This window comes from Hypanus sabinus, chromosome 18, assembly GCF_030144855.1.
Source record: "Hypanus sabinus isolate sHypSab1 chromosome 18, sHypSab1.hap1, whole genome shotgun sequence".
NCBI classification, from domain to species: domain Eukaryota; kingdom Metazoa; phylum Chordata; class Chondrichthyes; order Myliobatiformes; family Dasyatidae; genus Hypanus; species Hypanus sabinus.
This window is the reverse complement of record NC_082723.1, coordinates 61,201,595-61,216,958: the sequence shown is the minus strand read 5'-3', so window position 1 is coordinate 61,216,958 and position 15,364 is coordinate 61,201,595. Positions and strand designations below refer to the sequence as shown.

Below are 15,364 nucleotides of genomic sequence, written 5' to 3'. Positions count from 1 at the left end.
GCAGCATCAATGGAAAAGGCTTTCGGGCTGAGACTCTTCATCAGGAATGAAAAAAAAGATGAGGAGTCAGAGCAAGAAGGTGAGGGAAGGGGAAGAAGAACCACAGGAGGGGGAGAAGAGGTAAAGTAAAGAGCTGAGAAGTTGATTGGTGAAAGAGATACAGGGCTGGAGAAGGGGAATCTGATAGGAGAGGACAGAAGACCATGGAAGAAAGAAAAGAGGGAAGAGCTCATGGAAGAAATCTCCCAGTGGCCACCCATTTTAATTCCACTTCCCATTCCCATTCCAACATGTCAGTCTGTGGCCTCTTCTAATGTTGCAATGTGGCTACACTCAGGTTTTGAGAAGCAACATCTTATATACCCTCTGGGTAGCCTCCAATCTGATGGCATCAACACTGATTTCTCAAACTTCTGGTAAAGACACACCGCCCCCCACCCCCCTTCACCATTCCCCATTTCCCTCTCTCACCTTATCTCATTTCCTGCTTCTCCCACCTTTTCTTTCTTCCATGGCCTTCTGTCCTCTCCTATCCAATTCCCTTTCTCCAGCCCTGTATCTCTTCCACTAACCAACTTCCCAGCTCTTTACTTCACCCCTCCCTCCTCCGGGTTTCATCTATCATCTTGTGTTTCTTTCTCCCCTCTCCCCACTTTCTAACTCTGACTTCTCATCTTTTTTATCCAGTCCTGATGAAGGGCTTCAGCTCAAATCGTTGACTGTACTCTTTTCCACAGGTGCCGCCTGGCCTGCTGAGTTCCTCCAGCATTTTGTGTGTGTGTGTTGCTTGCTTTACGTGAGATTTTCAGACAAGTGCATTGGCTTCTTTCAATGTGTTTTGGAGAAATTCTGACCAATGCTGCCTATGTTCTGTTTGCAAAACTCATAGTCATTTTGCAGGAATTTAAGATGATAGAAATCCAAGGAAATTGAAGTGAAAGTTTCTCCCTTCCTTTTACAAAACTATAAAAGTTTATTTATACAACAAATACACTAAGTAGAAACATTCAGCATTTACAAGACACTGAATATATTCAAATTAAAATATAATTACTACTTCAAAACAGTCAATTCCCTGGGGTGCCCACAGCTCCCAGAAATCCCCCACTGTACCTATCCATACCTTGAGCTCAGTAACTCTGAGAGTACAGTGTTAATCAGGATCAGGCTTATTATCTCGGCCATGCTGTATGTTGCGAAATTTGTTGTTTTGTGGCAGGAGTGCAATGCGATAAGTTACAAAACATAAATAAAACAGTGCAAAAGAGGGATAGCGAGGAGGTGTTCAGGGATTCACAGACCGTTCAGAAATCTGATGTGGTGGGGAAGAAGTTATTCCTAAACTTTGGGCGTGGATCTTCAGGCTCTCGATCACAGCAATAAGAAGAGGGCATACCCTGGATGGTGATGGTTCTTAATGATGGATGCCGTATTCTTTAAGCACTGCCTTTTTCAGTTGCCCTTCATGGTGGGGATAGTGGTGCCCAGGGTGGAGCTGGCTAAGTCCGTGTAACACAAATATAACGTTCCTCCAGGACTGAGTATCATCCTCATCTAAGTCAAGTCAAGTTGAGTCACTTTTATTGTCGTTTCGACCATAACTGCTGGTACAGTACATAGTAAAAATGAGACATTTTTTCAGGACCATGGTGTTACATGACACAGTGCAAAAACTAGACAGAACTACATAAAAAAACAATACAGACCTACCCAGGACTGCATAAAGTGCACAAAACAGTGCAGGCATTACAATAAATAATAAGCAGGACAATAGGGCAATAAAGTGTCAGTCCAGGCTCTGGCTATTGAGGAGTCTGATAGCTTGGGGGAACAAACTGTTTTGTAGTCTGGTCGTGAGAGCCTGAATGCTTTGGTGCCTTTTCCCAGATAGCAGGAGGGAGAAGAGTTTGTATGAGGGGTGCGTGGGGTCCTTCATCATAATGCTGTTTGCTTTGTGGTTGCAGCGTGTAGTGTAAATGTCCATAATGGTGGGAAGAGAGACCCCGATGATCTTCTTAGCTGACCTCACTATCTGCTGCAGGGTCTTGTGATCTGAGATGGTGCAATTTCCAAACCAGGCAGTGATGCAGTTGCTCAGGATGCTCTCAATACAACCCCTGCAGAATGTGATGAGGAATGGGGGGTGGGAGATGAACTTTCCTCAGCCTTCGCAGAAAGTAGAGACGCTGCTGGCCTTTCTTTGCTATCACCATGTCTGTAGTAATACATATAGCAAACAACCTCTTCCCTTGTTCTATCCAGAATTAAGACAAGACCTCTTGAGTTACCTGCTGTCTCAGTCTTCACAGACTCTGCTGTCAGTGGCATTCATCCCATTCCCTGTAAATGCCCAGTAATGCAAAATGTTGATGGACCTCTTTTTCCTGTGGCTGCGCAACTTTCTAATCCATCAGTCATTCAGATCAGACAAAATTATAGTGACATTATGCCTTTTCTGATCGGTGATGCAATTCAGGGGGGGTTTCTTGAAATAAAACCTGGAATCCATTACAACATAGCGAGGTATTTTATTGAGCTAATGCCATAATACAGTATTTGTGTCTATGTTAATGACTATCAATCTTTAATCTGCTTCACATTAGCTACTGAGGCCAAAGTGGTGAGATCACACCAGCAGAGCCAATGATGTTGCCATGTCATCTCCCCAACACATTGGTGATTTTTGACTATTTCAGTAAAATCGAATGCTGTTTCAAGGTTCTAATGACAGAGAAGGGAAAGTCTCTACATTTTAGTGCGGCTGTGAACTTGAGGTTGATCATGTGGGTTTTGGAAGGTGCCCTCCAAGAGCTCTTGGTGAGCTGTTGCAGTGTATCCTGTAGATGGTACAAACTGCCACTATGTGTGAATGGTTGTGGATGGGTTATCAAGCGGGCTGCTATGTTCTGTGTCACGTTCAGTTAAGTGGAGAGCTTCCTATCACAGTCCTGATCTGAGCCTTGGAGATGGTGGGCAGGCTTTGGGGAGTTGGTGGGGGGATGGGGAGAGTTACTCATCAAAGGATTCCCAGTCTCTGGCCTGCTCTGATGGCCCTATTATGTATATAGCTACTCAAGGTCAGTAGAAATCCCCTGGATATTGATAGTGAGGGTTGCAGTGATGGTAATGCCTTTGACTTTGAGGGGTGATTTAGGAGCAGAATTAGGCCATTTGGCTGATCAAGTCTGCTCCACCATTCCGTCGTAACTGATTGATTATCCCTCTCAAATCCACTCTCCTGACATCTCCCCACAACCCTGGACATCCCTACTAATCAAAATTCTTTCAACTTCCTTTTTAAATATACCCAAAAGCTTGCTCTCCACAGCCGCCTCAGAATCAGGTTGAACATCTCCGGCATATGTGGTGAAGTTTCTTGTTATGCAGAAGCAGTACATTGTAACATATATTAATAGAAACTGTAAATTACATTAAGTATACATATATTTTAAGAAATTAAATTAAACAAGTAGTGCAAAAAGCGAAAGAAAAGTAGTGAGGCAGTGTCCATGGATTCAATGTCCATTCTGAAATCTGATGGCAGAGGAGAAGAAGCTGTTCCTGAATCATTGAGTGAGTGTCTTCAGGCTCCTTTAACTCCTCCCAGATAGTAGCAATGAGAAGAGGGTATGTCCTGGGTGATGGGGGCCCTTAATGACAGATGCTGCCTTTTTGAGCCTTTGCTCCTTAAAGATGTTCTCGATGCTGGGGAGGCTAGTGTCCATGACTGAGTTTAAAACTTTAAGCAACTTATTTCAATCCCATGCTTCTCCACCAACCCCCCACCCCACCCCATACCAGACGATGATGCAGCCAGTTAGAATGTTATCCAGATCACAGCTGTAGAGATTTGCCAGGTTACCAAATCTCAACAAACTCCTAATGAAATACAGCTACTGTTGTGCCCTCTTTGTAACTGCATCGTTATGTTGACCCAGGATAGATCCTCAGAGATGTTGACACCCAGAAACTTGAAATTACTCACTCTTTCCATTTCTGATCTCGCTAAGGACTGGTATATGACCCCCCCCCCCATCTTACCCTTTCTGAAATCCACAATCAATTGTTTGGTCATACTGATGTTGAGTGTGGGGCTGTTGCTGAGACACCAGTCAACCAGCTGATCTAACTCACCCTCTCATCACCATCTGAAATTCTGCCAACAGTACTTGTTTCATCAGCAAATTTATAGATGGCATTTGGGCTGTGCCTAGCCTCACAGTCATGAGTGTAGAGAGAGTAGACTGTTGGGTTAAGCGCACATCCCTGAGGTGCACCGGAGTTGATTATCGGCAAGGTAGAGATGTTATTTCAGATCCGCACAGACTCTGATGTTCTAGTGAGGAATTTGAGGATCCAGTTGCAGAGGGAGGTACAGAGGCCCAGGTTTTGCATCCTTTTGATCAGAACTGGAGGAATGAGTCTGTTAAATGATGAGCTGCAGTCAATAAACAGCATCCTGACTCGATTATTAGCATTGTCCAGATCAGGCACGTGCAAACTACAGCCCGCGGGCCATATGCGGCCCGTTAAGCTTTTTAATCCGGCCCGCAGAACTTGATGAAATTATATTAATAAACCTTGTTAACGTTTTTTCCCCGCAATTCTGGCGTTTTCCCAATAGATGACGCACTCTATATACATTTGTGGCGACCCATTTCCTGGCACATCTGAACCGGCTCACAATTAGCCAGTGTTCCGGCTAAGGGAGATAGCCTGCGGGGATTTGCGAGCACAGAGCTTTGGAGCCTCTGCGCCACGGGGGGGCAGGTTGAGGGAGGCTTAAAAGTGAGGCTGGGGATTTTGAATAAAGTTTTTTTCTTCGACTGCAGTTACCAACACCGTGTCGTAATTTTAGCGCTGCATGTAGCACACCGCTACATATTGACCTTTGTTGAGGTGCAGCGTATTACTCCACATTTGCGCTTTACTCTTTGTTCGGCTCGACCTATTTGTGTGAACAGGCATTCAGCGACATGAACATCAACAAAGCCAGCCACAGACCCAAGTTAACTGACCAACACCTCAGATCCATCCTGAGAATCGCCACAACAAAACTAAATCCAGACTTTGATGCGCTGGCTAAAAAGGGAGACCAACAACACTGTTCCCACTGAAATTAAAAATAAGTTTCTTCGTTGTGTTATGTAAAAAAAAATGCATTTGAAAATATTTTTTTCAATAAGCCTTACATGTTACATGTCATTTCTGTTAAGTGATGGACATGAGTAGTGCGCAGGTGCACGTACGTTCTCAAAATAAAAAATGCACTCCAGATCAAATAACGCGCTCCGCATACTGGCGCGCTGTCACTGTTCTGTCCTTGTGCTGGTCGTTGTTGAGTTTTGGCACAGGGGACAATTGAATAAGAAGGAGCAGGACAAGTAGACCTGCATCTCCTACCGTTTTTGAAATAAAGACAGGCAGGAGGAGAGTGATGATGATAATATCTTGAAGGATAACAGAATTTTCAGTGCTTTAAAATAATAACTGTTACTATTAAAAAAAAGCTGTATTTTATTCATTTAATTTTCAGTGTTTTAAAAGTCATTTCAATAAATAGCTAAATACCATGGGACTTCAAAGACAGATATTTTGTTGTAATGCATTTGTTCATTTTCAATTGAAATTAAAGCACATGTTTTCTACATATCCCATGATATTTTGTTTTCTCTTATGAGGTGTATTACCAAAACACTCCGTCCATCTGCTCCTGGTCCAGCCCCCCTGTCAAATTTTAGAACCCTTTGTGGCCCACAAGTCAAAAAGTTTGCCCACCCCTGGTCCAGATGATCCAAGGCAGCATGAAGAGGCAATGAGATCGCCTCCGCTGTTAACCTATTGTGGCGTTAGGCAAGTTGCAGTGAATTCATGTTCTTGTTTAGGCAGGAGTTGATTCCAGCCACAATCAATCTCTCAAAGCACTTTATCAGTGTAAATGCGAGTGCTACCGGACATTAGTCATTAAGGCAGATCATTCTGCTCTTCTTCGCTACTGGTATGATAGATGACCTTTTGAAGCAGGTGGGAACTTCCATCTGTAGCAATGAGAGATTGAAGGTGTCTTTGAATAAACCTGCCAGTTGGTTGGCACAGGTTTTCAGAGCCCTACCGGGTACCCCATCAGGGTCTGTCATCTTGTGAGGGTTCATCCTCTTGAAAGAAATTCTGACATCAGCCTCTGAGACAGACATCACAGGGTCACGAGATGCTGCGAGGATCCTCATAGCTACAGTTTTAATTCACCCTTTCACAGAGCGCATAAGAGGCATTAAGCTCATCTGGGAGTGAAACATCACTGCCATTCATGATATTAGATTTCGCTTTGTAGCAAGTAATGTCTGGCAATCCTGCCAGAGTTGGTGTGCATCCGATTCTGCCTCTAACTTCAGAATTGTTCATTTGCTCTTGAGGGAGCCCTCCATAAATTGTTCCTGACCTAGTATAGTCCTGGATCTCCAGTCTTCAATGCCACAGACCTAGCCCTCAGCAGACTACAAATCTCCTGGTTCATCCATGGCTTTTGATTTGGATATGTACAGTATGTTACCTGTGGCATTGAACTCTACAGATACACTTCCCACTGGCTGAAGGAATTCCTCCTCCTCATCTCTGTTCTGAAGGGATAACATTCTATTCTAAGACTCTTTCACTGCCTGGGCCTTCCTATGTTCAATAGCTTTCAATGAATTCTCCCCCATTCTTCTAAACTCCAGCATATGCAGGCTCAGAGCCATTAAAATCTCCCCATACATTAACCATTTCATTCCCAGGATCGTTCTCATGAACCTCCTCTGGACCCTCTCCGATGCCAGCACATCCTTTCGTAGATTAGGGGCACAAATCTGTTCACAGGTAACTGGAGTGTCCCTTGTTGCGTGGCATGTGTGTGATGTGAATGTTACTCCACAGCCCTGGCCTGGAAATCGTCAATGACTTGCCGCATTTGGATGTGGACTGGTTCATTATCTGCGGAGTTGTGAATGGAATTGTACAATTGTTACTGAGCACCCCCACTTCTGACCTAACTGTTGAAAGAAAGTCTTTGATGAAGCAGCTGAAGATGGTTGGGCCTCAGGCACCATTCTGAGGAACTCATGCAGAAATTTCCTAGGGCTGAGATGATTGACCTCCAACCACCACAACGATCTCTATTTGAGCTGGATCTTATGCCAGCCAGTGGAGGGTTTTCCCCTGATCCCCGCTGAGTTTCAGTTTAGCCAGAGCTCCTTGATGCAGACTTGATCTAATGTTGCCTTGATATCACAGGCAGGCACTCTCACTTGGCCTTTTAAGTCCGGCTCTTTTGTCAGTGTGTGAGCTGAGGTTGTAATGAGGTCAGGAGCTGAGTGATTTTGGCAGAACCCAATCTGAGCTTCTGAGTGAAGGTTATTGCTGAACAAGTAAACTTTCTCAGAAGTTTGCAAAGATTCAGCATGACACTTAATACCTTGACAAACTTCTATGAGAGGTGGAGAGTACATTGACTGCATCACAGCCTGGTATAGAAACACCAATGCCCTTGAATGGAAAATCCTACAGAAAGAGGTGAATACAGCCCAGTCCATTGAGCACAAATACATGCAGCACTGTTGCAGGAAAGCAGCATCCATCATCATGGACATCCCACCACCCGGGATATGCTCTCTTCCTTCTGCCATCAGGAAGAAGGTGGACGAGCCTCAGGTCCCACATCACTAGGTTCAGGAATAGTTATTAACCCCCAACCTCAGGCTCTTGAACTGAAGGGATTAAGTTAAGTCAACTTCACGCCTCATCATTGAAATGTTCCCACAGCCTATAGACTCACTTTCAAGGACTCTTCATCTCATATTCTCAATATTTATTGCTTATTGTCTCTCTTTTGTATTTGTACAGCTTGTTACATTTTGCACATGGGTGTTTGTCCGCCCTGTTGGTGTGGTCTTTCATTGATGGTCGTTGGATTTACTGAGTATGACCGTAAGAAAACCAGTCTCAGAGTTGTATCTGGTGACGTATTTGAACTTTGATTTAAAAAAATTACTTGGAACTTTGAAGTCAGACAGACAGACATACTTTATTGATCCCGAGGGAAACTGGGTTTCATTACAGTCGCACCAACCAAGAATAGTGTAGATATATAGCAATGTAAAACCATAAATAATTAAATAATAAGTAAATAATGCCAAGTGGAAATTAGTCCAGGACCAGCCTTATTGGCTCAGAGTGTCTGACACTCCGAGAGAGGAGTTGTAAGGTTTGATGGCCACAGGCAGGAATGACTTCCTATGACGCTCAGTGTTGCATCTCGGTGGAATGAGTCTCTGGCTGAATGTACTCCTGTGCCTAACCAGTACATTATGGAGTGGATGGGAGTCATTGTCCAAGATGGCAGGCAACTTCTTCCTTGAGAGCACCATCAAATATCCTCATTTGTCCCTTTCATCCTGTTGCTGAGGACAGAGAGTAGATCAATGGGAACACACACAGCACACTGGAGGAACTCAGCAGGTCAGTCAGCATCTGTGGAAATGAACAGTCAACGTTTCGGGCCAAGACCCTTTGTCAGGACTGAAGAGGGATGGGGGCAGGGGCCCTATAAAGAAGGTGGGGGGAGGGTGGAAGGTGCCAGGTGAAAAACCAATCAGAGGAAAGATCAAGGGGTAGGGGAGGGGATAGGCAGGAAAGGTGAAGAAGGAATGTAAGAGGAAAGCACTATGGGTAGTAGAAGGAGGCGGAACAATGAGAGAGGTGATAGGCAGCTGGAGGAGGAAGCAGAGTGAAACTGGGATGGGAGAAGGGAGAGGGAGGGAATTACCGGAAGTTGATTGAATTCAATGTTCATGGCAAGGGGCTGGAGCCTACCCAGACGGTATATGAGGTGTTGTTCCTCCAACCTGAGTTTGGCCTCATCATGGCAGTAGAGGAGGCCATGTATGGACATATCCATATGGGAATGTGAGACACAGGGAATGATCCCTGTGGAAAATGGAGAGGGGTAGAGAGGGAAAGATGTGTTTAGTGGTGGTGTCCTGTTGAAGGACGCGGAAGTTGCAGAGGATAATGTGCTGGATCTGGAGGCTGGTGGAGTAGTAGGTGAGGACAAAGGGAACTCTGTCCCTGTTGTGGTGACAGGAGGATGGGGTGAGGGCCGAAGTGCTGGAAATGGAAGAGATGTGAGTGAGGGCATCATTGATGATGGCAGAAGGCAAACCACGATTCTTAAAGAGGACATTTGGGATGACCTGGAATGGAAAGCCTCATCCTGGGAGCAGATGCGGCAGAGATGAGGAACTGGGAATTAGGGAATAGCATTTTTGCATGTGGCAGGCTGGAAAGAGGCATAATCGAGTTAGTTATGAGAGCCAGTGGGTTTATAGAAGATGTCAGTGGACAGTCTGTCTCCAGAAATGGGGACTGAGAGTTCGAGAAAGGGGAGAGAAGTGTCCAAGATGGACAAAGTGAATTTAAGGGCTGGGTGGAAGTTAGAGGCAAAGTCGATGGAATTGATGAGCTCAGCATGGGTGCAGGAAGCAGCACCAATGTAGTTGTCAATGTAGCAAAGGAGAAGTTGGGGAGCAGTACCAGTTACAGATTTGGAGCATAGACTGTTCCACATAACCAGCAAAGAGGCAGGCATAGCTGGGGCCCATGTGACTGCCCATAGCTACAGCCTTGGTCTGAAGAAAGGAGGAAGAGCCAAAAGAGAAGTTATTAAGTGTGAGTACCAGTTCCGCCAACCGGAGGAGGATGGTGGTGGTGGGGAACTGGTGAAGCCTATTGTCCAGTAAGTAGTGGAGGGCTTTGAGGCCTTCTTGATGGGGAATGGAAGTGTATAAGGATTGGACATCCATAATGAAAATGAAGCGGTCGGGACCGGGGAAATGGAAGTTATTGAAGAGGTGGAGGGCATGGGATGTATCCCGGATGTAGGTGAGGAGGGACTGAACTATGGGTGACAAGATGGAGTCCAGGTAGGCAGATACAAGTTTGGTGGGGCAGGAGCAGGCTGAAACTGGGACAGCCAGGCTTGTGGATGTTGGAGATCAATGAGGCTGTATTTGGCCATGTTGGATTTGTTCTGCTTCTTGTTGATAAGGAGGTACATGGATATAAGTCAGTATTGTAGTTGTATAGAGCAGCTTGGCTAAGGGTGTGGTAAGATCTGGAATACAGGTCTTTAGTACTATTGTCAGAACCCATAGTTTTTGCTGCATCCAATCCCTTGCGCTGTTTCTTGATATCACATGGAGTGACCGGAATTGTCTGAAGACCGGTGTCTATCGTACTGTGGGCCACCAGAGGAGGCTAAGGTGGATCCTCCACTCAGCACCTACTGCTGAAGGCTCTTGCAAATTCTTCAGCTTTCTCTTTTCCACTGACGCCCCCAGGATTGAGAATGGGGGTATTTGTGGAGCCTCCTGCTCCAGTGAGTGGTCCACCACTATCTGAGACTGCATGTGGCAGGAGTGCTGAGCTAAGGTCTGATCCCCAGATAGTGGGATTGCTTGTGCTGCTTATCGTGATTTGTGGCAGACAAGGGGCGCTCCCTGATTCTGAGGTATGCTTGTTGCTGTCCCAGCATGTTCTCTTCATCGACCCAGGGTTGTTCGCTGCTTTGACGGTGATGGTAGGGCAGGGGATGTGCCAGGCCAGAGTTGCAGGTTGTGAGTGAGCACACTGCCCCTCACCTGCTGGATCTATTCTCATTCCACCCCGCTTATCTCACTGGTAGTGCCACACTACACGATGAAATGCGTTTGCACCCTAAGCATTGGACTTTGGCTTCCCGAGGACTGTGCACTGGTCGCTGCTACAGATGAAGCTTTGGCCAGAAGAACCTGTTTGATAGGTTGACTGGTGGAGGGCAAGTTCAAGCAGGTTTCTCCTTCTTGTTGATCCCTCCCCACCTGCCTCAGACCAATCTGACAGCTCCGTCCTTTCGCAGTCATTCGGTAGTAGTGCTACTGAAGCACTCTTGCTGAAGGAAATTGAGGTTTCCCCCACCCTAGGGTACGTTCTGTGCCTCTCAGTGGAGTTCCACACAGAGTGGTATTGATTTGTCAGCTAAGGTGGTAATCAGCAGAAGGTTTCCTCATTCAGGTTTAACCTGACTCCGTGAAGGTTAATGGGGTCCACAGTCAGTGTTGAGGACTATTCCAAATGCAGACCACTGTGTCGTTGGCTGAGTTGGGCCTACCCTGTGGGTGAGCTAGGACCTTCCCAGGGATGGAGATGTGGCTGCCTGGGACATGGACAATAAGGTGTGATTCTGTGTTGCCTGACTACTAAATGAGAAGACAGCCTCCTGCTTTTCGCACAAGCCCCCAGGTATTGATAAGAAGTACTTTAACAGGGCAGATTATGCCGCTGTGACTTCTGCTGCCTAGTTCAATTACGGGAGTCTTAATTCCCAATTTAAATCCATCCCATTTTACTCCCTTGTGCTTTTCTTGATGGTTTGCTTGCTCACATTTCAGAGGGCAGCTAAACATCGCATCAACCACATTGCCGTGTGTCTGGAGCCCCGTTTGGGCCGCGCCAGGCCGGGTAAGAAGGGCGGATTTTCTCCCCTGAGATAATGGGCTCCACGTGTTGGCAGAGAGTCACTTGTGAAAAGGAGTGGAGGGAAGAACTGAGACAGGGCGGACGGTGGGAAGCTATCGACTTTTCTGACAGTGTAGGTGGATAAAGGGCTCTGTTTTATAGCACTGACAGGAAACAAACTGCTTCAGTTATACTCTAAATCGGGTATTCCCAACCTGGGGTCCATGGACCACTTGGTTAATGGCAGGGGTTCATGGCACAATGAAGGTTGGGAACCCCTGCTCTAAAAACTAGAAATCACACAATACTAAATTACAATAATCTTTTTGATGGCTTAAGGAATCAACTGGATTTTATGCTTGGTTTTGCCATAAATAATTTTCATGTTGTGTTTTAAGAGACTGATCTACTGGAGCATAAATTCGCCATGTCTCTTCCCATTTCCCTTTCATCGTTTCTCCTTATTTTCCTTCCTCTCGATACTATGTGTGTTCATTCCTAATTAGCAAAGAAGCTGTTCTGATTCCAGTGCTCCTGTCTGATTTAATTCAGCTTATTTTGTTTATCTGCCTAGTAGATAGACGTGATTTGTCTCTGGTTGATTTTATATCCGAACCACTGCTTTCTAACACAATTTTGAGGCTTTAGTTTGTTCACCACAAGAATGTGAACCTGTCCAGTTAACTTTGCACCACGGTCAACAGACAGAAGGTGACCATTTGATGAAGGTCGAAGTGGGTACAGTGTAGAGGTTTCCCAGCATCTGGAGCCTGAGCAGAGCCTGACTGTCTTGTCCTTTCCCACAGGAGGAGCACACCAGCAGCAATGTGATGCAGAGCTGAGGAAAGAAATAACTGCTATTTGGCCAAACTTGTCCCAGAAGATTCTGGATATACTGGTGCCTCCCCATAGACGTAAGTGCTCTTCTTAAATCCAGATATTTTAATACGATAGTACACAATATGAATGGAAGTGACTGCACTTTTCGTGCACTTAGGGCAAATGCATAATGTATGTCAGAGGAGAGTTAACCATTTCAGTTGGTTATTTCAGTTCTGATCGTAGAGGGATCAGAAGTGGAAGGAGTGAGTAGTTTCAAGTTCCTGGGTGTCAAGATCTCTGAGGATCTAACCCAGTCCCAACATATCGATGCAGTTATAAAGGCGGCAAGACAGCGGCTATACTTTATTAGGATACACTCAAATACACTCAAAAGCTTCTGTAGATGTATCGTAGAGAGCATTCTGACAGGCTGCATCACCGTCTGGTGTGGGGGGTAGGGGCTACTGCACAGGAGCGAAAGAAGCTGCAGTGGGTTGTAAATTTAGTCGGCTTCATCTTGGGTACTAGACTACAAAGTACCCAGGACATCTTCAAGGAGCGGTGTCTCAGAAAGGCAGTGTCCATTATACGGACCTCCAGCACCCAGGCCATTCCCTTTTCTCACTGTAGGAGGTACAGAAGCCTGAAGCCACACACTCAGTGAATCAGGAACAGCTTCTTACCCCCTGCCGTCTGATTCCTAAATGGACATTGAACCCTTGGACTCTACCTCACTTTTTTAAAAATATATAGAATTTCTGTTTTTTGCACGATTCTTAATCTATTCAATATACATATACTGTATAAAGTATACTGAACAATATTTACTTATTATTATTAATTTTTTTCTCTTCTATATTATATATAGTTGGTCTCTGGAGAGTTGTCATTCTTTGACTTGAAACTCCTAAATCTTATCGTGTTCCTCATCAGTTCAAGTAATACATTTCCACCCTGTTGGTTCAAGGTCAGCTGACCTACATGGGTCACCTTTTTATTGGCTCTGGTCCAGGGTTACAACCACCATTGTTCTATTGTGTCTGCCCTCAGCCTTGTGCTGTTGTTCTTTTGAACTCAAACCAGGTGATCCAGACGCTGAGTCTGACAAGATTACAGATTGCTTCTTCTGCAAGCCTACAACTTCACATAATAAATAGATACTTGTCTGAGAATGTTCTCAAGTTTAACAGGTCATTAGCTTGTGGTGAACTACATATACCTGTCTGGACACGCCTCCCCCCCCCCCCCGGCTGACTGCTCCTGTGGCCCCTCCCACTGACCGTGGCTCCTCCCATGGACCCCGGTATAAAGGCGATTGGGGACTCCATCCCGGCCTCAGTCTCCAGGATGCAGTGTGGTGGTCAATTGCTGCTTGTTCTTTCTTCCAGCCAATAAAAACCTATATCTCGCCTCCCATCTCCAAGAGTTATTGATGGTGCATCATAGCTGAAACTCCTTGTTCAGCTGCTCTGATTAGGTTTTCAGAGCAAGATTCAGTTCAAACAGTTTACAAAATGGTGGCTGCAATGACAGCCTCACAAAATGGCCACCTCTATTCCTGCATTCTTTCTGGCCAACAGAATTTATCCACTGCCATATTTTTCAAGAGACCTGGTGCCTCTCCATTCTTCACTGTGAAGAACATTTCATGGCTCTGTTTAACCATGATGACTCTTTGTTTAAAAAAAAGTGTCTGAAGAAGTTGTATTATTTATTACTCAGCTGAGCCCGAGCTGTTTTGAATTGTAAATGGCCACTCTCATATGTTTCTTCCTTCCTTTAGCTACAGAGTTGACGGTGGGGAAAGTCTATGCAGCACTGATGATTTTTGATTACTACAAACAGAACAAAAGCAAACGAATGCAGCAGCAGCAGCAGCCTGGTGGCTTGTCACAGGTAGGTGGAGCAACTCAGTGGTGAATCAAAGCACGTGGATGGAATCACTGTTTCTGTATAAGGGAAACTTCTCTAAATGACTTTCCAGTAAATAAACATAAACTTTGCATGATTCAAAATACTCTCTCTGTGTTTGTATCTGTCTCTGTGTGTCTCTCTCTTTGTCTCTATCTCTGTCTCTGTCTCTCTCTGTGTCTCTTTGTCTCTCTGTCTCTCCCTCTGTCTTTGTGTCTCTTTCCCTCTCCCTCTTTCTTCTCCCTACCACCACCCCGCCCCCGACTTTTACCACAGGAGATGCATAGGGTGTATTTGTTTCTTTCTGTACAAAGAAATGTGCTTTTTTTTTCTGTAGAAATAAATAAATTTTTATACTTCCTCAATTACTTATATAATGTCAGTGGAATTAAAATGTTGGTTATTAGCTGAGAAAAATTTTGGTATCCATTTTACTAGCTGCAGTCCTGGGCTGTTTGTTAACTTACAGAGTGGTGGGTCATTGCCCTTTGTTGAAGAAAATTGATGCATGCTAAATGAATGAGTGCCAGAAGGCAACCAAACGTACCTCTATGTACATGTAACTAGTGTTTGCCTTCATCTTACTACAGCATAAGTGATCCCACCGCAGTGTGGGACCAAATTTTACAGTTCTGTTTCTCCTGTAGGGCTGTTGTTGTTGTTGTTGTTGTTGTGGTCTTGCCAACAATGTCCCAAAGCTTCAACACCAGCATGCGTCTCTCACTGCCTGAGCCGGTTTGCCGCTTCATTCTGTCCCACTGCTGTTCAGTTTTGATTTTGTATGCACAGTCCCAGCTCTCTGCCTCTGTCTCCTGTCCTCTGCACCTTCCAACACTCCTTCAGCTAGCACTCACCCAGATGGAACTGAGACTGAAAATGGATTTGTGAAAACATGCCTGCTACACTGATGATCAGACAATGTCACTCTGTTTCTCTGGATTCCAAGTCAGGTTTTTGTCTAATCTGAGCAAAAGTTCATTCATTTTAAATTGTACTCTTTGATGACATGAAGACTTGGTAATTGATTGAAGGAAAAAAAAATTGGATTGTTATAGTTTCCTTGAAACTATAAAATTCTCACAGCTGACTGAATACAGACACA

At 45.0% G+C, this 15,364-nt stretch overlaps 1 protein-coding gene across 1 annotated transcript in view; it reads left to right on the top strand.

The window, feature by feature from the left end:
• LOC132407260 (probable voltage-dependent N-type calcium channel subunit alpha-1B) overlaps positions 1-15,364 on the top strand; it is a 547,279-nt gene that overhangs the window by 505,884 nt on the left and 26,031 nt on the right. The window contains exons 40-41 of the mRNA XM_059993521.1: positions 12,336-12,443; positions 14,135-14,247. Of these exons, the coding sequence (XP_059849504.1) occupies positions 12,336-12,443; positions 14,135-14,247 (221 nt within the window). The remainder of the gene's footprint in view (positions 1-12,335; positions 12,444-14,134; positions 14,248-15,364) is intronic.